Below are 23,858 nucleotides of genomic sequence, written 5' to 3'. Positions count from 1 at the left end.
TAAACGAACGTAGTCAGACATAGAAATAATAATACTAAAGGCGAAGTCTCGAAGGACCATTATTATCGTAAAACTTGTCGAATGTGACAAGTAATTTCATACAATTCTGTTTATAAATTTGAAAAAAGTCAGAACAACAATTCGAGCACAATTGGTTTCACTTCTTGCTTTCTGTTCATCTGTTTACAATTTTATTTGTATGACGTAATATTCAATAATAGACAGTAGTATTTAAAAAATTGGAATGGAAACATTATCAGTAGCGTATATCCTATCGATTGGCGAATTGTGGATAAAACATCACTCACCTTCGCTATGATTTTGATATCACTTAGACCGAGGCAGTAAATCGATTAGATAGACTGCGCAATATATCTGCTCAAGATTTTAAAAGTTTAAGCCAGTTAAAAACTTGGGTAAGTGGAAATCATAGATGAGTGTAAATATGCTTTTAGAGTAGCATTCAGCTAGGCTAAAGTTCTACAACAAGACAACAATAGAAAACATAGTGTGGTGTGAGCTACTTATATCGACATAAGTAGTATATATGGTGAGTAAGGAATAGAATATCTGACAGCAGAAGATTGAGAAGATCAAGAAGAGAAGAACAGAAATAAAAAGCAATTTGGGTGGAAATCCAGGAACAATGAAGCCTGAGGCAATTGAAGAACATTTTGCAAATAGTGTATCATAGCATGGTTTTTGTATTTTACCAAGTAACGTAATTTTCGAACATATATGTCACTTAATTGATGATATGTACTTATCATTATATTGTTTTTTTTCCATAAATTGAATTCCGGTTATTAAAAATTCAGGACGAACTGTTGAAACTCGTACCAGATACTGGAGTGCATACCTTTTGTTTTATGAACGAGTCAATAGAATTTCTTCGTCTTCTACAGTGAATAAACCGGTAGAAATGGGAAAGATAACAACTAGTAAAGATCAACCTGATTTTCAATTGATTGTTGAATGTGATAAAGAAGGCAAGTTGCTATTTCTTTTTTCTAAGGATTTTTTGGTCGCTGAATGACGAAACACCAGAAAGTATTAAAGTTCAAAACTCATTGAGTGATATACGCTGATTAAATGTTCACTTCATAGCGTATCTCTGTTGCATTTGTATTTCTATGGGATCATTCTTACTCTTATGGAACACTTTGGCTCTTAGATAGCGATAGTGACTAATAAATTATTTAAACTATATATAAAAATGCAAAACAAGACTGAAACCTACTGCAGAATGGAATTGGGGTCAGTAATGAATGAGAAGTTGAATGTATCGTTTTCGTACTCAGAGTTTAAGCTTGAATTGGTGGATGACCAATGCCTCAGTTTGGCTTTTAAAATGAGAATGCAAAACTGTCACCAGCTTAATACACAAGCAATTTTCAACTTTGGACTCATTGCTCAAGAGGAGTCTTTCTTCGAAATCTGCACAGTGAAAGAAACTGGATCAAAAGGAGGCTGAATCAAAAACTTATGCACCACTGAGGCGTTAGTGATTCAACAACTCAAGACTGTATGGAAAAACATTACGTTCAACCTCTCATCCTTCATTGGCCTTAATTCCATTCTGCAGTGCTTCAGTATTGTTTCGCTTTTATGATTAGTTGATTATTTTGAATTATAATCAATTATATCATAGTTTTCCATAATTATTATTTAATCGTTATTACGACCTATAAGTTTTTCATTTTTCTTCATACGTGTCAAGTAGACAATTATCCCTCATAATTCTGACCTGTAAATTATATTTGTCTTCTTATTCTTCTCTAACTCCCTGAGTATTACGCAACCTCATTCGATATGTGAAATCTAGAATCATAATTTTTGCTATCTAAAGACATATATTTATAAAACAACTATAAATACGAATGTACAGCATAAGTAAAGGATTTCGTCGTAAAGAAACTTTCTTTCGCTGAGTTACTTTAATCACACATGATAAATGTTCACCGCAGAATTAGCGATGAATGTTGTGCAATATCGAGAATCCAAGGATGTAGTAGTATTAATATATAATATATATAGAATGCGATACACAAACAACTATAGAATATGTGAACCTTGTCCACTTCACGTTAGTTACTTACTGCTTACTTAAATAGTAAGTAATATCGATTTAAGGTTAGCTACCTTTTTATATTACACCCAAAATTTATCTCTCAGTTAATCTACTGCAAGCACATAGGGACTCTGGACATCGTACCGGATTTGGCACCTCGTTTTTAACTCATCAACCACTTCAAGGTTTATTTTGAATGGTTTTCAAAATTTCCACTCACTGTTATGATGGTAACATTAATAGAAATACCTATAGTTCTATAAACATGTATATTACATGTATATACATGTTGACAGTGATGTGATGTACTCTTACATTGAGAAATTTTTGCAAGTTTTCTCTAGATTATTTACGACTTTAAAAATCAGCGATTAATTCTTTGAACATTTCATTCTTTGTTCTATCACTTATACTTTTTTCTACTTGAAAAGTGCTTTCATGTCAGAGAAATTATTATTTAAGTAAAGTGTCAGTCAGTCAGTCAGCTATAACGTAGGACCAGGCACACATATGCATCGGTCCAAGTTGCTATACCTCGTTAGCACAACGAGATGAACACCCGAATTCATAGAAATAGTTAATTTAGTAGTGGTAGTATATAAAAGATAGGTTGTATATAAGGATATAGTATAGGAAGGAAGAACGTTAAGTAAAGTGTATCTGCAATTGATTTACATTACTCTTAGGGTAATTGATAAGTCTTCTGATTGAACGTTAGATTCGGTTCCTAAGCTATTCTAGTAACCCCCAGGCTAAATCTACATAGGAGTCCAAATCGTTGAGTGAATAGCTACAAATACATGGATTATTTCTATTTTTCACATGTTATTAGAATCTAATTCATAATTAATTGATATTTATCATTCAGAAGTAGTTCTTAATTCATCAACTAACGTAAATGAACAAAGCTCAATCATGACTACTAACGTGACAACAACCACTACAGGAACTAAAACTGCTCTTATTCCTAATATCATGAAATCAATTCCAATGCCTACACGGATCGCACAACAAATATGGACAGAAAATATGATATTTCTACGTGATCAAAACATTTACTCTCATGAATATTTTGAATTTATACGAGAACTATGTGAAGGTATATTGGTAAGTTTTTTCATAAATGGAACAACACAAATCAGCTATTTATCAAATCTTTAAAGAATACTTTTTAGATATGATGGAGTGGGGGTTCCACTGGAATTTGTTGGAAATGAATTTCACGATTTTCTACTGTTATGTTTAAAGATTCTTTATTTAGATTTCTGAGATGCAATCCTTGTATATTTTATGAGAATTCAATCTGCCGCTTCTTAAGTTTATAACTAAGTTCTCAAGCAATTAGGAGACTTGATTTTGTGAATATAAATTCCGTAATCTAAATATATTACAATTATGTCACTCAATAGTCAGTTATTCAATATCAGAAGGGGTTTTGTGGATATTATAGTAATTTTAACAGTTGAGATCATGAATCAATGGAAGCTAGACCACCATGGAAGACTTGGAAGCACTGGACGGCCGTTTCAAACTATTGTGGGACTTCTCACCAGTGCTCATCCACGATCCCGCCTCGAGAGATTCAAACCCAGGACCTATCAGTCTCGCACGCCAGCGCTTAACCTCTAGAACCACTCAGCCGGCATCCAACTGTGTTAATGTATAACTTCAACCGATCCACGAAATTGAGCGACACATCCACCAATGTCTTCAGTCAGTTACTATCTCACAACAGACCTAGTTGTACTCCACTGGTCGCTGCTTCTCATTAAACTCCAGGAAATACCTCTTGGAGCCAGTCACTAGTGAGCATATGTTGATTAATATCAGAAGTGGCTTTGTGGATATTATAGTAATTTTAACAGTTGAGACCATGAGTCAATTGAAGCTAGACCACCATGGAAAACCTGAAGCACTAGACGGTCGTTTCGTCCTATTGTGGACGCGTTTCAGGCTACCATAAGACTAATAGGATGAAGCGGGCGTCCAGTGCTTCCAAGTCTTCCGTGGTGGTCTAGCTTCAATTGATCCATGGTCTCAACTGTTGAAGTCGGTTATTCATTGAAGCAAAAACTAAGTGTCTCAAGGTTTGTCTTGAACTGTTACCTAACCATTGCAGAAATATTTTCGATGGATTATCATCTATAAGGATATTGGAAAGCAATAAGTTGATAACCATCGGATCATTGTTAAGCATTAATTTCTCGACGTTATAGCATGTACATTCTAGTAATGTTTGGGTTGTATGGACACGATTAAAGAACCGTCTTTGAACTTACAAACGGTCTTATAGTTAAATGAACTGAAGTAATATTTACTAGTTTTTGTATCTCACCCACTTTGATTTTAAAACCGGCTAACCTATTACGAACTTTAATAAGTTTATTATTCATGTAAAAAATAAATGTACTTTTAATTTTTTTATTTTTCTCTGATAAATTATTCATTTGTATTACTGGCTATCCGAGTATCTAAAAATTCACTTAAGGTCGTCCATAAAATTTGATATCAGCCCAAATGCTAATATGTGCAAAGCCTAAGTTCAAAATATTTCTGTAATGGCTTTGAATTACCTGTTTTGAAATTCAGAACACCATAGTGGTTTACTTTATATTTCATAGTCCACAACACAGTTCCATCATCAGTGAAATAATGTTATTATTGAGTTTCTTAGAATATACTAAAGTTAATTATGCTTTACAAAATCTCATTATTTTCTCAAATTCTACACTAAACAACAGAAAGCAGCTAGAAATCCACGTTGTTGATAGCCGATTAACTTATGGAAATCCCCAAGTTAATTTGTACTGATTACATTATTTTATCTATGATTCAATGAAGAGTATGTCACTTACTACATAATCCTAGTTAACTAAATATTGTATATTTGTTTTTTCTTCCATCTGTTACTTACTTCAGATTGATATCAGCAGTTTACGTCAAGAACCTGAACGTAGTGTACTTGGTACAAAATTATTATCACATTTCTTATTTAATACATTTCTATGCTTACATTCTCGTGTTAAACTCAATATGGCATTAAAATCAAGCGAATCATCATTAAGTAGTTTATGTACAAGCGATGTGACAGAACTAATAACAAAATTAAATTCTGATTTACTTAACTTATTGACTCGTTTAGCTACAACAAATCCTAGTGCAGCACGTTGTTTGATGCATTTTCTATATATCAGCCCAAGTCAGCCATGCTTGTAAGTTACGTTTAAAGAATAATTTGTTTCATTTGTGCTTTAGAAGTACTTGTTAAATAGAATTGTATGCATATATTTGTGTGTAGGGTCTTGATGTTTCTTCCCTTTAAGAAATTTTCACAGGTAAGTAAATTTGTTACACTCAAAAATAGTTATGATAAACCATTGACACCAATTCTTCCCTTTTTTGTTACTGTCGAGAATAAGAAGTCTTTTGTTACATATTTTCTTTATTTCACATTACAAGAGAGTTAGACAGATATATATGACAATACTTTTTTACGTAGCTGAAATTAAATTCGAATTAAAACACATTACAATATCTAAACAAATATGGATAATGACTAACAGTGGAATCCAGGACGCTCGTTTCGTCCTATTTGGGACTCGCCGGCTGAGTGTACCTGCATCTCAGAGTTGATGTTCACTCTGGGACTCAAACCCAATACCTTTCGCTTCAAACGCCATCGCGCAACCCACTCAGCTACTGAGTCCTGATAGCCACTTTCTGGTTTAATGGGGTGAAGTTTAAATTCACTTGATATTATTTGTTTGAATCTTCCCATTGATGTTTAGGGCTGCAATTGATCAATCTCTTCTTGGCATACGTGGATGTGTGCACCCAGCTGACGAGTTCCAAATAAGACGAAACGCGCGTCTTGAATTCTACTGCTAGTCACTATCCATCTTTGTTTACAATGCTTGTGAATTAAGACAGGGTTTCCTGTCGACTACTTTCGACCACCACCTTGCATCTCAACGCAGTTCCCGTCTTTTCGAGCCACTTCAACTAGTGGCCTCATTCGAAATTAATCGGTAAAATTCTATCAGCCCTAAGAAAGATTTGACAAATATGATATTGGTCACTATCCATTGACCAATCGATTGTAAATAAGATGATTTATACTTTGAACTGGAGCATCAGAAACAACTAAGGCCATAGAAAGAGTATCACTCCATCCAAAGAAAGTATGAATATTGAATCAATAAATCGATAACAGAATTAACTATATTACATTTTCACATAAAATGGATATAATTATCTTACGATAGATAATACATACTGAATAATCACTTTGAAATACAATGCAGGAATAGACAAATGATTTTCATGTTAATAAAATATATTAGTCCAAAAATGCTATGATAACTAAACCTACGTCTCAAATACTTGTTACGAAATTTTTTCTGGGCTATTTAAAGCCATTGCTCGTTATATGAAAGTTTATGTGATACAAACATTTTCTTTTTATATGATGTTTACAGAGTTTCAATGCTTTTGGATCCCGATCCAGTAGCACGTCAACAAACTGCAAATATGATTCTCGCTGTGTTACAAGGATTCTATGGCTTCAAAGAAACAAACATTGTAAGATTTGGTAATTTGTTGATGTATGCACAAGATCCGGTCTCTGGTGTTGGATACGACAAAGTCTATAAGTGTAATGCAATATTACTTCTCGTTAAATATCACCGTCTATAGTCCCAGAAGTTTGAAGCACTCATTATAAAAACAAAGTTATTAGGTGACACGTTGCTTTCCCTTTTTAAGAGATCAGTTTACTTTTGATTTCTCAGTCCGAACATATGCTGTTTGACCATGATGTGGTAAATTGGAGTCAAGAATGAATGATCTATTTTCAGTAAAAGAATTATTGATCGGAATAAGGTCACTCCCAAAAGTCGTCTTATCAATCTGACAACCTTTAAGTATTGATTAACTGTGAACATTATTATTCATTTTTATTTCTTAGTGAAAGTCCTTACAGAGTTTTGATATCATTTCTCTATACAACATTTAGGAATGTAATAGCAATGGAATTGGACTTTAGAAAGTGTCCTTGTAAGAGATAAAAAACACGAAGTCCAAAATACAGTAAGAAAATTGAGCGAGAAATATCGTACAACATTTGTGACCTTTCCTTATATCCACCGTTTGATCTCAACTCCGTTCAAATATATTCACGTTGTCTACCACATTTATATTTCATATACCTTAAATGAACAAACGAACATAATTAAATCAAAGTTGCAGTGAATGGTTATATTTGAAAATAACACAATAATCAAAATGGAAATACAAGGAACATTAACACTTACAAATAGAGTAATGTATATCATCTAGTTACATCTGTCGAAAGATAATCATTTTCTTATCCTAATGAACCGTTATCATTATTATTACAACATTACATAGGCGACCACTGATTCGTAAATTACCTTATGAATTTCACTCAGATCTGGATGGCCCTGTGTATTGGTTCCTTACTTTGAGGTATCGATGTCGTTCCTGGTCTTAAAAAGTTTGGAGTTTCTTTATAACCACTTCTAACATGACCAACATATGAAGTTGTCAAACATTAAAATGTGTTTTCCTTATCATAACGACTAATTCGATATGGTATTCGTAGTTGTTTATCATGACGACCAAATAGAGTTATAGAAAATGAAAATTTTGTCCTGTGAGGTCCTAACAGATCAGGCAGATTTTTTCGGTAACAATAAACCAATAGACGAATTCAAATCAGTAACTGTGCAGTGACGCGGCTCCTGTTGGATGTTCCCCGCAAATAACCACAATTTTCACTAGTATTTCATTCTCGCAGACAAAATAACAGTCCACGAGATATCAGCCCTATGTGTAACATACCCTTAGTTGATAGATTTTCGGGACCTGTTATAAGCTTAGAAAAGTATTGAGTTACCATTACAAATACTTCATGCAAAAGATTTTGCGTCATCGATCTCAAGAAGTTGTCCCTTGATCTCCGCGGTCAAAGCCTCAGGTCTGCAAGATCAGCAACAGCGATCATGTTTTTTAAAGTTATTTAACCATCTGAACAACTGTAACATATGTTAACGATTCGCTTTGCATAACACATTCATTGAATAAATTAATGTGGTTATCTTTCTAGCCTTGAATTTATGCTTTTATCAAATATTAAGTCGAAGTTAATTCATAGATTTTCCTAGAAAGTCTAACTTTTTTGACTTGATATGGTACGTTTTCTGTTTGGAAACAAGGTTTCCTTATTGAACATTGTCCGAATAGTTGATTTCAATAATTATTGTTACTTACACGGAACAGTGAATGTTTGATTAAACTTGATGTATTTTTCGATTTTAGGGTATACATATTCGATATCAAATAAACCATTATAATTACTACTTGTCTGGTATATTTTTTAAAGATAATTTCTAAAAGACTAATATTTGAACGAAGAATATTCTTTTCGATAAATTCTCTTCATGTTCTTCAATTCATATATCCAAATTAGTAATCCGAAAAAATGGCCAAGTTAAAGGCAAAGTACATCGTTTAAAGCATGTAAATTTAGGATTGTCAAACCAAATAGAATAAAATTGTTATGTTGATATAACTCAAATAGAATGTTAACTTGAATCTGTATATACGTAAAGTGAAAATTTAAGGTCTGTGATCAGAATAAATGTGGGTTAGATAGGGTGAGAGAGATAAGATAGTGCAATTACAATTCGATCAAGTGGAAGACTAAATGTGTGAAAAATTAGTGAGACGTAATAAGGAGGGATCAATGCGATGTGAATGAATCATGTTTAAGGGGGATTAATAATGATATTTAACCAATAATAATAATAATAATAACAATAATAATAATAATAGAATACAAAGATTTGTAAATAAAGATGAGACAATTATATATGACTACGAAAGGTCGTAAGTACATAGTCAAATTAGGTCATACAATAGCTAAGATGATTGTTCATTAATTGGCCTTGTGGTTGGCCAAGGGAAGAGCAGGGGGTAGAGATATTTCTTCTGTACGCATAGCTCCGGTTTCTTCATTCTGATGGCTACTGCCTCTGCCGTTTGAAGGACTTTAAGCCTGACAAGCTTAGGCAAAAAGTTACTGACCCTATAAATAATTGAAAAAGATTGGTTTGTACTGGCACTATGACCAGCTAGTACTAAATGGGCCAATATCGAGCTGTTTACGTTCTTCACTAGATGATGATTTCGGTGATAATTATTAAAATATTTGGCTAGTATCTTTGGAAAGTGAGAAAATTTGAGACAACTCGTAAACTCTTTTTAAAATTCTTATCTCATTATCCGAGAGTGATGTTTATGAGATTCTCAAATTACGAACATCAGGTCATTAAATTGCTCTATCTAATTGATGCTGTTTCTGACAAGAAATATCTCATCCTTGACAAATTTGCATTTGGTCCATGTTTCACATTATTTAGTACTGATTGACTAAAAATTACTTGTTTCTTTTCCCTGTCATATTTTTTTCCTCTAGCTCGATGGCACATTAACTGGGTTGATTAACAATCTACTTAGTTTATTCGATAATGGTCAAATAGCTGAACATTTAACAGAAGCTGGCGCATTATTCAGCTTGCTTCGTGGTTATGCAGAAATGTGTCCGCATGCCACCGTACACTTATCTAATTTACAAGCAACCAAAAGGATATTAAACTTTTTCATCGAACCAAATAATGTCAATTCATCTGACTCCAATCAACCGCCTGCTTGTTGTGCATCTTTTACTGAAGATGCACCGGGTTGGGTAGGTTCAAATTAATAAAGAAATAATATTATTTATTCTATTATTTTGTCCATCACAACTGGTTATTCTACTGACTGATTACTGTGTAGGTAGTTATTGTTTTCAGTTAAAGTTCCAATGAACACGGTACTCAAAACTATCTACTGATTATGAGTCATTCAGCTCTATATTGAAGTTACTTTCTCCGTTGCATAGTACGGCAAATATAACCAATATACATATGTACCATGATGGTTACTTATGACTGACTGATTCCGGTGACTGTGTAAGTTTTGGTTTTTCCAAGTAAAGCGAATTCTGTCGAATTGTAGTGAATCTTTAAAGAGTGGATTTATTGTTCAATTGAGCTCGGTACTGGCCAACGAATGTTTGATTGACTATCCTTCAACTGTTCCACTCGTTTGAAACCAACAACTATATAAGAGAATATGTATTTTCAAAATAACTTTGCTACATGGGTTAGTTTCATTAGGTTTATTTGACTAAAATACTTAAAAAAAAAACATTATATTGATATTGATTTGTAAGCAGTGTATTCAATTAGTAAGAAATAATTACTGAATTGCCTTCACGATCTTTTACTGTCGTCTCTGTTAGTTATGTTTTCCGTTATGATATTCTTGTGTATTTTTAACCATTCTTGTTTTGACGCCTCTATGGTTACCTTTATATTCACCTTAACACCAAAATTTATATAGTCCAATGTAAGAAATTGTATTTGACACAACACATCCTCATACTTTCTGATAACTTTTAATCAGTAACTAAATTTTAATACATTAAACTAAATCATACAAGCTTTATTCCGAACTTTTTCCCTGTAAAAGAAGCTTAATATTTCTTAGATGATAATAATAGCTTTTTGTTTTCCTTTACAATCGGTAAATTTTTTTAAAGTTTCATATTTACTGTGTTTATTCACTTGTCATCTTTTGTATTCTCCATGCGTTGTATGTATGTTAGTCTGAAAAGTTTTTTCGTAAGAGAAATATTTTCAAAATAACTCTAGTTACAAACTAAAATTACCCTGTGAAATTGCTGTAAACCAAAAATGTACTAGTGTAAATTTTCCTCTTTTTTTACGAAGTCAACCATGTCAGAAGTAATGTAATTAGTTACTCGTTTATATCATTGCGTGTTCAGTTCTCTAGATATGAATCAGGTTAAAATGGACAAATCTTAACCATTGAACTATAACTCAATAATCCAATAGGATCGTGTTCACTGCGAGGCCTGAATTTCCTAGGATCGTTCTCGTGTTATATATATGAATAATGCATTAGCGAAGCCACACATCAGTACGAGACAGCTACTTCGTACTTCTTGATTTTCGGTAAATCAATGCTCCATCTCAACTCGTGTTGAAAATAGCCTTAAAAGCACTAGAGTCAGTAATTCACTTTTTCAGCTTATTTTGAAATGGGATATTCCTAATTAACCGAGATTTTACTTGTTATTTTTGGTTTCATCATGCTTTTTAAATAATCCAAACAAATTTATGACCATATAACAAGTTTATTTATTTATATTGGTTCACTTCATGCTTAATTTTACAATTTACAAGAACATATAGTGATTAATAGATATTATATCCCATCTAAATAACTGAATTACGATGATTGTCGTTTTTATTACTTCTATTTACATGTTACTTTATTTTCAAACAACTGGTTAGTCAGTGGTAATAGTTAGAATAATAATTATCATCGCAAGTATAATATTTCTCGAGGCTAAACATATTAACCTGTACCTGGTAAATGAGTTGAAATGGCTCGGTAATAGTAGCAATAATATCTTTGTTTTGATTACTCGTCTTTTTTTATTTTAAGATCAAATAATATGTTTATTTTACTCTAACCATCAATCATACCACTGATTTGCTGCATATTTTATGCTTTTGGTTTAGTCTCACCAGTTACGCGTATGGAGTCCGAACCAGCATAGAGAAATGGGTAATCTATATTACCTTCTTACTATTTTACTACTTCAAACTTCATTTGATGCATACAGACTTTCAGGTACGTGTTTTTTGACATGCACATTCTTATTGATTACTTTTTTCCCATATATTCGTCTGTAAGCATACAAAAAATAAACTTGTGTGGCTTTGAAAACATTTTCTTTTTAAATGCACTGTATTCTTCATACGTTTTTTCTATCAAATTGTCGCCGAAAATGTTAACGGACTATCTCAGTTAAATATTTATTGAGGATCAAAAAAATAGTAGTGCCATTCATATTTTAAGCCTTTCTGATTGTTATATATAAACATAACACCGGAAAGAACCAACATTTCTATTCTATTTGTGGCATGATATGACTATTGTTGATTGTTATTTGCCAGTATTCATTCTCAGTTTCTATGTATGCTAGGTAGACTACACATAATCTCTCCCTTCAAATTATAGGGTTCAGAAAAATAATAAGTTTCATCAATATGAAACTCTAACATAGACATATTTTACTGGAGAAATTTTCATTTTCGATAACTATAATCCTGTATATATAAATACTGAAGGGAGAATATTCTTTCTAGTCGATTGTTAACAAGTTTTTTACTTAAATTCATTCACAAATTAAATGCTAAAACTAACAAACCTGCTTTTAAAATACAAAATTTTGATGCTCAATTGTTAGCTGATTGTTCAAAAGACGTTAATTACAAGAAAACTACAGCTTTTGGTTTACGGACTCCAGTGTTAATTTCGAGACGGCGATATAACTGTTCTACCCAGTTTTTTTTTGTAGTCATTAATTCAACTTCCGTGTAGTAAATGACATCCAATTTTAATGGAATTAATCATTTTTCTTAGTCTTATATTATGCCCAAGTGACAGTATGGTTAATAGGGAGAATAGTAGTAGTCGAACTAAAAGCCGAAAAGTAATTGCACCTTTTAATAGTGTATGTTGTTGAAGGCAATCATGAAACTCGGTCAGAGTCCGAATCCATAGAATTACATGAACAATAACCATTTTAGTAAAACTTTTTAATAATAAACTTCAAACAAACCTATTTAAACTATTTTACTGACTGAACGTCTTCATACTAATACGCATATCTTTCTCTAGTCTGAAACTGTACAACCTAAATTTATTCTTTTTGTGTACATATGAGCAAGTTATTTGATACTTTCTCCAATTTGACCATATGTCATATCATGCCATTTTACATAAACATTCGTCAAATGTTTGATAAAATTATCAGTTATGTGATGATTAATTTCCTTCCTACATTATCTTAATTAAGCTCCAGTTATTAATTAGATCTATTTGATCGACAGTCTTATCCAATTCATCAATCTAATTTGATTAAGATATGAAATATCGATCATTGGATTACAATAGAAGCTTATAATTCTCGTTCTTGGTGGAGTTGTGTTTACTGAGCTGGATGGCTTGGTCTTGGAGACTTCATCGTTCTTCTGAACGACATCATCAGCACCAACTTCAGGTAGAAGTGAAGTGTTCGAATTTCTCCACTGAGGACTCACAACTTGTCCTGTAGACCTCGATCTTGATTAGCCAAAACTCCACAAAATCATCCACCTGAGCTATAAATCTTCTCCACCATCTCAATTTTCGTTCTCTTCATACGATCAAAAAGGCAAAGGATTTTGAAGCTAGAAAGTAACGAATCTATTCACTGTTTCTTAGCTAATAAGGATTTCTCGAATTCGTAATATGTTTCAGATAAAAATAACCTCAGAATTATTATTTTATTGGACCATCACATAGTATTATTGTTTATAAAATCTAAGTCAGTTTGAAAGCATTTCTGTTACCGAAAAAATTTATATTGGAATTTTGACTATAATTTTCTTTATTTCCCATTTACTATTCCTAGACTTGACCAATTGCACTTCTGACCCGCCCAGATATCCTTGAGCCGACGTAAGCTGCGTTCCTGTTGGTTCGCTTTCCGTACACTTTTCTCTATCTCCTACCTTTAATCGAGATAGCAGTCATTAGCCAGCTTCTGTTATTATATTTGAAGCATAAATGGGCTTCAATACAAGCATACTGGACCACATAACACCGTAAAATAAAAAATCCCAATTATACATAATACAATCATCGGTGGCTATTAAAAGGGCAATCTTGAGATGATCGATTAGAAATCAAATAGGAATAATAAGCAGTTCAGTAAAAGGTGATAAGTTAAACGAGAGTTCATAATAAACGATATATGTAGACATACCAATCCAGCTACTTGATCATTTATACGATAGGAACATAAACGATAATAATGGTATTTCGAAAAACAGCTTCAACTTTTGTACTATTCGTCCTGTTGTGATAATTTGATTTTAGAATTTATTTGTTTAGTATAATATAATATGAACTATGAATATGAATACTGAATATGAATACTATTATTATTAATATCATTATTGTTATTATTATTCTCGTATATTTTAGATCCACATGACAGTAGTAGTACAACACATGCACCATTAGCATATCGTCAAACATCGCAAAGTCGTTTATTACTTCGACCACAAAAAGAAACAATAATTTGGCTTGGTTTATCTACTCCACCTTTGTTATTAAATCATGTTATCAAACCAGTTATTTCAAATATTCAAACAGATAATACAACAACAAATACAATATCTAATAAAGTTAATTATTGTTTTACTCAACTAGTAGGATTATATAGATTATGTGAAATTGTTTTAAAAGCATACATAGAAAATCCTATTATACCAAATTTAACTTCATTTAATCTCGATGACCAAGGTAATCAAAATTTCACTGTTTGTAATAATTTGACTACAATCAATGTAACTGGTAGTTCGTTAAATTCAACAAGAGTTAATCCAACTGAATTATCAATTGTTGTAGGAAGTGAGCCGATATCTCTTAGACAACGTATTCGTGAATTAATGTTACATATATCAGCAAGTTCATGGGATACATCTCAATGTTTTATTATATCTGTAAGTGACAAAAAAATATTTTGCAAACATTCATTTGTTCTACATTTTTAAGAAGACAATCTTGTATTCATAAATCATAAGGTAATTGTTATATGTTCTTGTATGTAATTTATGTTGTGTTTTATTACTATTATAATTATTTTCTTTTTCAAGTTACTTGATCGAATTCACAGTCGACCACAATGTGAATTAAGACAATATTTTGACTTGCTCAATGAACTTTTACGTCTTACTGATTGTATTCAACCAGCTAGAATTATAGCAGTTATTGATGGATTAGTTGATCAAAAAATTTATATAAATAAAAATGATAATAAATTAATTTGGGCACCGCGTCCTAACGGAGATCGACATTTATGGGCATGGAATAAAGCAGAAATGAAAAATGATAATATTCAATCTGAGAACTTAGATAATGAAGATGTTAATCAGAATATCAGTAAATATAGACCTCATGAAGTTCTTGGCCTTTTGGGTAAGTGTTAAAAGTCAGTTATTTCATTCACAGATTTCTTAGTAACATGTTAGTTTTCTATTAAAAGTTTTATGACTTTTACAGACTTTTCAGTATTCGATTCTTTAGAATAAAATGTTGACTATGTTGATTATTATTAGAAATTTGTATTTTCCAACAAGTGAAAAAAACCAAAAAATTGTTTTTATTGACATTTCACTGTTTAAGCGTTGGTAACTTTATCAAATTAACGGTAAACTAAAATTTACGAGAATCTTAGCGCATGTTTGATAACTCAATCAAAGTTCTTCTGGATAAACTAATTCTGTGATATCCAGTAAATAAATTGATAATAACAGATAGATGTAGATTTCTAAATTTGATAATAGTTTGAATTGTAAAAACACATGTTTTTAAGATGAACAATTTTTGTTGTCACATTTGTGTTGACAGTGTCAGTTTGAGGAGAGATGCTGTTGGAACCAGGCAAAATTTTGTCTCCATCCCTCATTTTAATTCAAACAATGCTAATTCCATTTCGTGTAAATCATTTCTGTGATGAGACATTCTTTTGAACCTTAAGAGTTTTTCTAAACGATTTCAGTATTTCAGCAGTTTAAAAATCCCCATAGGATATTCAAAAACTGAAGAATATTCGAGCGAACAATTTTCTTCAGTAACTTCATCATGAAGCTCTACAGTTATAATTCCGTAATTAATATATTTTAGATAGGCCGAACATTATCGAATTCATTAATACATGCCTTATTTTTGCATTTCTAAAATATCATAATTATGGACTTAGAACTGTAGAACCTAATGATGGAGTTATTGAAAAAAATTGTTCGCTCGAATATTCTTCATTTTTGATTTCAATATTATCAAAGTCAATTTTGTGGCCTAATATTATAGTGTCTAGACCTATGGCTGAAGATCTTCCGATTTTTTCAAGTTCTGTCGACTTCCTTGGTGGTTGAACAGAATCTGTGCGATGCTTATTTCTTCTGACTTTGATATCCAGAAAATTTTGTCCGATTTATATTCCGTAACAGTGTGGAAATTTTATCTTGTAGATACAAACAGATTTTGAATCCTTCGATATTTTATCTTTTAGATAATTTAAGTTGCTTTGTAGTGTTTCAGAGATTCCAAACAAGACTCTGGTATTTTAATACCTTGAACGTTGCTGATATTCAGTGGAAATCTTTCTCATATAGTCTAATCTGACTTTTACTCAACAACATGATGTCATGACTTTCGATAGTACGAATGCTAGTATATAATGCTTTAATAGCATGCCTTACCATAATTTCACTTTCGTCAAATCTTTAGTTTGCCTTTTTAAATTTTAAACCAACTGAACCCGTAATTATTTCTTGTATGCGTTTATGGAGAAATTGTATGTTGATGAGTTAGTGAAATCCATCACCAGTTATAGCGGAATGGAAGGTTTGTGTATCTTTATTTGACCGTAGTATCTTGGGGATATATAAAATTTGGTGTTAGTCTAAACCAAAAGTAGCTTCTTATTTTAAATTTCCAGTTTTTGAAGGGATCTGTTTTTATTGAGTTTCATCCGTTTGATTTCAGCGGATTATTTTTCTTCACTAAGTAGATATGTTCGATTGAATAAGTGTTCAATTCCTTGATATCATAATCAGCTTGGTGAATAATTACTGTTACATCTCTATCCACTTTAATCATCACAATGTTCTGTCATTTTTCAAGTTTTAAAAGAACTTTATGTCTCTATTTAGCAATAGAAAGTACATTTTTGTCAATAAAATAAGTGATATTTTTGACAAACAGTATGTCTTTATTTTTCTTTTCATAATGCTACAGCACATTCGATATTCGGTTCTATTTTCTGAACTATTATCCCCTTCTAAATAGTATAAAAATTCAAAAGTTTGTAACTTATGTGTTATATTGTTTACTGTCTTTGGTTATTTCATATTGTTTGATAAAGCGTTTTTCGAATGTTTTTGTTCTGTTTGCCCATCTTTTTTTTAGAAACATAATGACAAAGTTTCTATTATACTGTAAATCAATTCTAAATGAATGTAAATATATTAAATGTAGTAGCTTCGATAGATATCCATCATTGCTTTTAATTCGTGTTCAGTAAAACTTCAAGCTTTTCTAGACTGCTGTTAATTCTTTGAAGTAGAAATGTACATGATGTACGATTCGTAGCCGGAGTAACTTTAAAAAGATGTTTGTTTCAGAGGTTTACACTCATAAAGATTTGAAAATAGTGAGACGTCAGTAAAAACAATTTTTTTTCGTTTTCAAACTCATTGAAAAGTACAAATTTTTTAATAATAAATATTGCTTTATTCAATGTGAACCTGATTTTAGGCACCTATATATTAGTCATACGTTGAATGTTGAATTAGTGTTTTTTATAAAACAACGGGATAAATCAATGTTTTTTAGATTGTGTAATCAGTGAAACTCTTTGTTTATTACAACATAATTGAATCCAGGGTGTCAGAATCTTTTTCCGTTTATTCTATCATCGAAGTGAATGAATTCAGCTTTTTAATTTATTTTCAACTGTTGTTTAGTCAATTTTTGTCTAATATCTCTACCATATTTAATCATATTTATATTCAGTTTTAAATTCCATTGAAACAATTTATGATCAAATTTATGTGTATCATGTGAATGAATTGAAGTGTAAATTTCTTTGAATGAAACACGATTCTCATAGTACATAGTTTGTAGTTTATATCTTAAACAAAATAATCACGACATGAATTTTGATGTCAATTACTCGGCAGTGATATATAACACAGAACCTCACCCAAATATAATATCAGTTTGAATCGATACATGTTCTTATCATCGTAGTAATAGAAATATTAGGAAAATAAACAAATCTGAATAGTTAAAATAATAGCGTGGTGTGTGTTACTGATGTCGACAGATTTAAGTAGTATGTATCACCAATCGAAAATGGAAGAAATGGCGGCAGAAGGTTGAAAAAATCAGAGAGAAAAGAACGAGAACAGAGAGGGATTGGTATGGAAGCGAAGAAATCACAAAGTTTGATACAGCTGATGGATGTTTTGCCAATGAAGTATTTACTATATGACCCTCAGATTTTACCAAGATATTTTGTAATGTTGCATCAAAATACATTCGGTTGTTTCTACTTCTTTTCGTTCACTACAATATTGCTAATTGAAAGTGAAACTCTGAACATACTGAATATAGTTCGATAATGTGATTTATCAATTAAAAAAGTATGAAATAATGTTATAATATAAGAACTAAATAGTAATAACTATTGAATGTAATATGCTACCTGTTATCGTATATGACACATGTTACTTACGACCTCAACCAGTAATATTACATAAATCTACTAAACCACTGCTAGAAAGTTTACAACTCGCAAAATATAGTTATTGATTAAATTTAGCTATCATATAAACTTTTTTCTAACCTTCTGTCTCCATTCTGGTTAACCATTTATTATTTGTCAGAGTAGGCGTTGGCCGCCGTAATTTATTTCGGTTTCTTTGCTTTTGTTTCTTTTTCATCCACTAACTTTCTTTTTGGAGAAAGATTGTTTTTATCACTTGAAAATACATATAATATTATTTTTGGATTAAAAAAAGCCAACGAGAAAACATCATAGGATTTTTAATATGGTTATACATATATACTGCAGTGTATAGCTTAGTTTAAAACATTTGTTTATAAAATTTATACAATTTTAAGTTGCTCCGTTATAGGGACAATACAATACCATGTGATTAAGCATGAATAGATTAGATTGTTAGATATAGGCAGAACAAATGTGTGGTAGGAAGTTATTTTAACAAAAACCGAAGATTAATATATTGTCATCTCTTGGGTTTATACCAGAAAATGACTGACAAATGATTACTATTTGAATTTAATTCCACTCAACTAAATAAACACTCGCGACTCCGTACACGTTCGTACCGGGTATCCCCAACTTTTAAACTGATAACGATATTCTTGTTATTAAATTGATATTTAGTGAAAATAAATTTACATTGTACATATCGCCACAAAATCATTCGAATATAAATCATAAGATTTATATACTTTAACGTTTTTTTGGCATAACTGTAATATTTGTTGTTAAATACATCCATTCACAGAAGACAGAAATGGTAAACTATGATATGTAATCTATGATTATTAGTCATTAATAACTTATAGTATTAGCTCGTAATGGAAGTAACCTCTCAATTTAATAGATATCCATTAGAAATGATGCATTTATTAATGCCTGGTCAGTGCACATAAAAAAAAAAGACTTTTTTCAAGTTCCAACTGTCCGAGATGGAATATTCCGTTTAGCTCTTTTCATGTTGTCCACGTTGCGAAGTCCTATGTGTCTAATTCAGTGTTGACATACTTGTTTTCACATGTTGATCTCTCTTTGTCAATCCTTCTGGATTGCCCACATAATTCTTAAAATACTCACCTTTCGAATATTGTATGTCAGGTCGAAATTTCAGCTCCGCCTATTTCATTCTGGTCTACCGGTTATTATTGTTCAGTTTTAAACAAAATTTAGCTTAAAGCTATGTACAATAAACTTGCATACAGTAAATATATATTCTTGTCCTTAAATCACTTCAATAATTTTGCCTAATCCCATCATTATTTATTTCTTTTTGCAGAGTTTTCCTATTTATCGGAATATTGTCACTAATAGACAGTTTTTTTTCCAAACAAAACATTCATTCGATAAATTGATCTATCCTTATATTTATGCCTCTATCAAACTAGATCCACCGATGATTCCCTAAATATTTATTTAAATATTCTTAATAAATGTTGTACATATTGTTCGTTTTTTAACCCATTTTCGACTAATCTATTTGTTATGCATTTGGTTGTAGTAAAAGTTAGTCGTAGAAATCATTTGTAAGATTTTGTCTTGTATTGATCAATAACACTTAGATTACAGATGTAATCAGTTTTTCTAAGATTTGTTAGCAATCAGCGTGAGATATCTCATTATAAATAATATGTATATATATCTCTTAAGTGTCGATCACTTCGTTAATAGATTTTTATACTTGTAATATATATATATATATATACGTTGATGATCCGAAGTGGAATGTTTACAATTTACCCTCTTAAAAATCACTTCTTTTTGCTCTACCACAGATTTAATTCATGCAGACTATAATCGAGATCCTCGACGTGCTTATCAATGTACCAAATTTATTGTTGAATTGTCAACTCAGAATACTGCTGTATTAAAATATTTATCAAATTATCCAGAAAAATGGGAACCTATTGTAAAATGGTTAAAAACCCTTATCGAACCTACATCAGATGAACATTTTAGTCATAAAGATTCACTTGATTTGCCTAGCCCACATTATCCTAATGACAGCTTAGATAGTTGTAGAGATATAAGACACGATGAATCAGAAGGAATTTGTATTGATATCCCAACAGGTTAGTTAAATAAATATGTATTGAACATATTATATATATATATATATACATCCCCCTCCCCGGTCACACCCTGTTTTAATTTTATTTCCCATTTTGTTAACTATTTAACAATTTTAAACAATAGTTTTTTCAACAAAAATAGAAAGAATAGGTCTTGGTTAATTATTTAATTGACTTCATATTATTCGTTCAACAATTAGGTTTATCAAATAGTCAAAATGTTGGTTCTCAATTATCAAACAGTTTCATTCAGGCTTCGAATGAATATGGTGAAAAATCAACTGGTTTTCAACGGACAAAATCAGCTCAGGTTAGATTACATCATACTTTTTATATCATAGATTTTTCCTATTTGAAACAATGATATTACAACTGATAGACATCATTTCATTTACAATATGTCAATGTATAAAACCTATTATTATTTTTAGACTTTATAACATTATTTTATTTCATTAATAATATGTGCTTCACATTAGTCGTCTGTTCAATATGTTATATATTGTTCATAATTTAAAATGACTCTATACAACTAATGGTTAAATAGATCATAGAGAAATTGTTTAGGGAATACAGTGTTAAGCGAATAAATTACCGAGTTATGCCACATTCGAATAAATTACTATTTCTAACCAATTGTTTATGAAGTACTTCAATGAATTTGAACATTTTGTTTCTTTACATTGATTATCAATCGTCACGTGTTATTAGCTCGTTCTAGGGTCTTTAATAAACATATGCAAATCAAGTATAACGGGAACTGATTTCTTGTGAATTCGCTCTCGATAAATAAGTTATGATTAAAATCTCTTTTCGAAGACTTCAATCTAGTGGACGGTTATGAAAAATAGTTCAGTGTACACTTTGCTTATTTTGCCCCTATAACTTTTTAAACTACACGTCTGGATTGTCATGGCTAACTGATTTTTCTTCTAACCATTTTCATATCCGAAGTACAAGCAAAGGTGTCTATTTGCTTTTAAGATTTCATTATAGAATGCGTTTTTCGCGTATCAAGCGTTGGTTTAGTAGCTGAACTCAACTTTAAGTCAATATACCTTGTTTTCCAAACCTAATCCACTCGCTGTGATTTGGATTACGGGGGAATATAACTAACTGCGATATGTATGGTATATCTTAAAGCATATTGGTTTTTTGGTTGAGTTAAGTTAATTCGTCTTTAAAACTGTAAGTCCCTGACTGATAAAATTCCAACATTTTTATGTATATTACGAGTGAAAGTGACTTTAGACGTCACAAATATTGCTGTGTCTATTTATCACAATAGTCAAAGTTACAGGCACATAATATCAGAACAAACGCTTTTGAATGTGATATGCCATTGACTTTCCATACGCGAGTGTACTTGTATTAAATCTCAAAAGTATGATTGCAGCTTTAATTTCAGTTTATGAGATTTTGTGGGTAGTTCTCTTCACAGATCGATCTCATTTATTGTACAGGTTAAAACCAGGTAGGACGTGAGACATGAAGATCTTTTGGGTCATAAATGCGCGCTACTTAAGAGTCTCAGTGCTTTTAGGTTTTTAATTATCGTTTATCTTTGGTCGGTTTATTATGTAAACTCTATAAGTATTCTGTCATTTTTTCTCTTTTCGTTTTTATAATCGCAACAGAAAACACTGAGTGAAGCAACTCGTTTGCTTTCTACCATGCCACGACCGCAGCATATGACTAGTAATAAGCCAGAACTAGAACCAACTGGTTTATCATCACCATTAACATCATTAATGATGACACCATTAATTACTAATCGTAATGATGATGTTGAAGATGGCAATGACAATGGTAATACTCAGAGCATTGATAAAAAGCCCAATCTTTTTCTCAAACTCTCTACTTAAATCTCATCTTTTTTCCGTTTATTTCCTGCTACATTGCTTTCAAATCTATTATTTTCTTATGATATATTCTTTAAATTGATTATGTAATCAAAAGTGCTTGTGTATGTACTTTTTGAATTTTATTGTGTGTGCTTGTTTGTTTGTATACTATATGTATGCACAGAAACGTTTAAAACACTATATTGAAGTTCATAAAGTCATTTGTCTCGTTTATATACTTACTCTTCCACTCTTTTCTAATTACATAATAACTATTAAATGAAATTTATTGTCATTACTTGATTTATTTTCAGCCTATTTTCCTGTATTTTCCTTTTCTAAATGTAAATACAACATAATATAGCATATTACACACAATTCATTTTCTCATTTACATTATTTTTTTTATAATATCATTAATAAAGTTGACATGTTGACTTTTCTTTTTTTAAAATAAAATATTGGCAATTTTGTATAATTATAAGGTACTGCATATTCAAAAAAGATCTATTTCAATAATCCATATCATTAGTCTAGTCATCTTTTTGGTCTTATTCCATAATTGTTATTCACATGTTAACCCTTTTACATCTATTATTCTATATATATATGAAAGCATTTTGTTTATTTGTGCAAAAAGATTAAATTATTGATTTATTTGTGATTTTCCTTGACTTATTTATTACGTATTAGCTCATTTGTCACTTTAAAAAAAATCAATAATAATCAACTTGAGAAAAATATTGATTTATTGATTTAAGAAAAAAATATTTTCATATTTCATTTATTTATTTATAATAACTAGTCAAAACACACAATGGTTTTCTGTATTACATAATACTCTATATATATTTCTCCTTAAAAACTCATTTTTTCTTTTTAAGTATAGATATATATGTGTTATTTGTAAGAGAAAAGATTCCCCCCACCTTTATTTAACTTTATATTTATTTAATTGAATTAATAAATGTAACACAAAGTTATGTATATGTTCTTTTTATTAGTCAGACAGAATATAACCCTATTCAGAAAGTAGATTCTTCTTTTTATTGAATTGGTTATAAAATATAATCGGATTTTTTGTTTCTATATTTTTTTTTGGGGGGGGGGAGGGATTTTGTCAAACTGTCACTTGGAAGATAAAATAAAATATGGCTTCTTTATCAGCCAAGTTTTTAATTGAACAGAAATATAATAAGTGATGACAACTAAAATATCCCTAATCCATTGTTTGATATTATTGTCTAGAAAATAGCTATATATATATATATATATGAGTCTTTTTCTGTCACTTAAATTTCATTTGTTAGTTCTAT

At 30.9% G+C, this 23,858-nt stretch overlaps 1 protein-coding gene across 1 annotated transcript in view; it reads left to right on the top strand.

Moving 5' to 3' along the window:
* Smp_153690 (ubiquitin-specific peptidase 9X (C19 family)) overlaps positions 1–22,563 on the top strand; it is a gene marked incomplete at both ends in the record, with an annotated part of 30,449 nt that extends 7,886 nt beyond the window's left edge. The window contains 11 exons of the mRNA XM_018790842.1: positions 2,980–3,178; positions 4,991–5,283; positions 6,550–6,652; positions 9,570–9,839; positions 11,746–11,857; positions 14,261–14,781; positions 14,935–15,045; positions 17,249–17,278; positions 20,404–20,698; positions 20,899–21,008; positions 22,336–22,563. Coding sequence (XP_018645861.1) covers positions 2,980–3,178; positions 4,991–5,283; positions 6,550–6,652; positions 9,570–9,839; positions 11,746–11,857; positions 14,261–14,781; positions 14,935–15,045; positions 17,249–17,278; positions 20,404–20,698; positions 20,899–21,008; positions 22,336–22,563 — 2,272 coding nt within the window. The remainder of the gene's footprint in view (positions 1–2,979; positions 3,179–4,990; positions 5,284–6,549; positions 6,653–9,569; positions 9,840–11,745; positions 11,858–14,260; positions 14,782–14,934; positions 15,046–17,248; positions 17,279–20,403; positions 20,699–20,898; positions 21,009–22,335) is intronic.
* Between the last annotated feature and the right edge of the window lie 1,295 nt (positions 22,564–23,858).

The sequence above is a fragment of the Schistosoma mansoni genome (assembly GCF_000237925.1).
Source record: "Schistosoma mansoni, WGS project CABG00000000 data, supercontig 0013, strain Puerto Rico, whole genome shotgun sequence".
In the NCBI taxonomy this organism is placed as follows: domain Eukaryota; kingdom Metazoa; phylum Platyhelminthes; class Trematoda; order Strigeidida; family Schistosomatidae; genus Schistosoma; species Schistosoma mansoni.
Note: the sequence above shows the minus strand (reverse complement) of the source record. Positions and strands in the feature narration are given on the sequence as shown.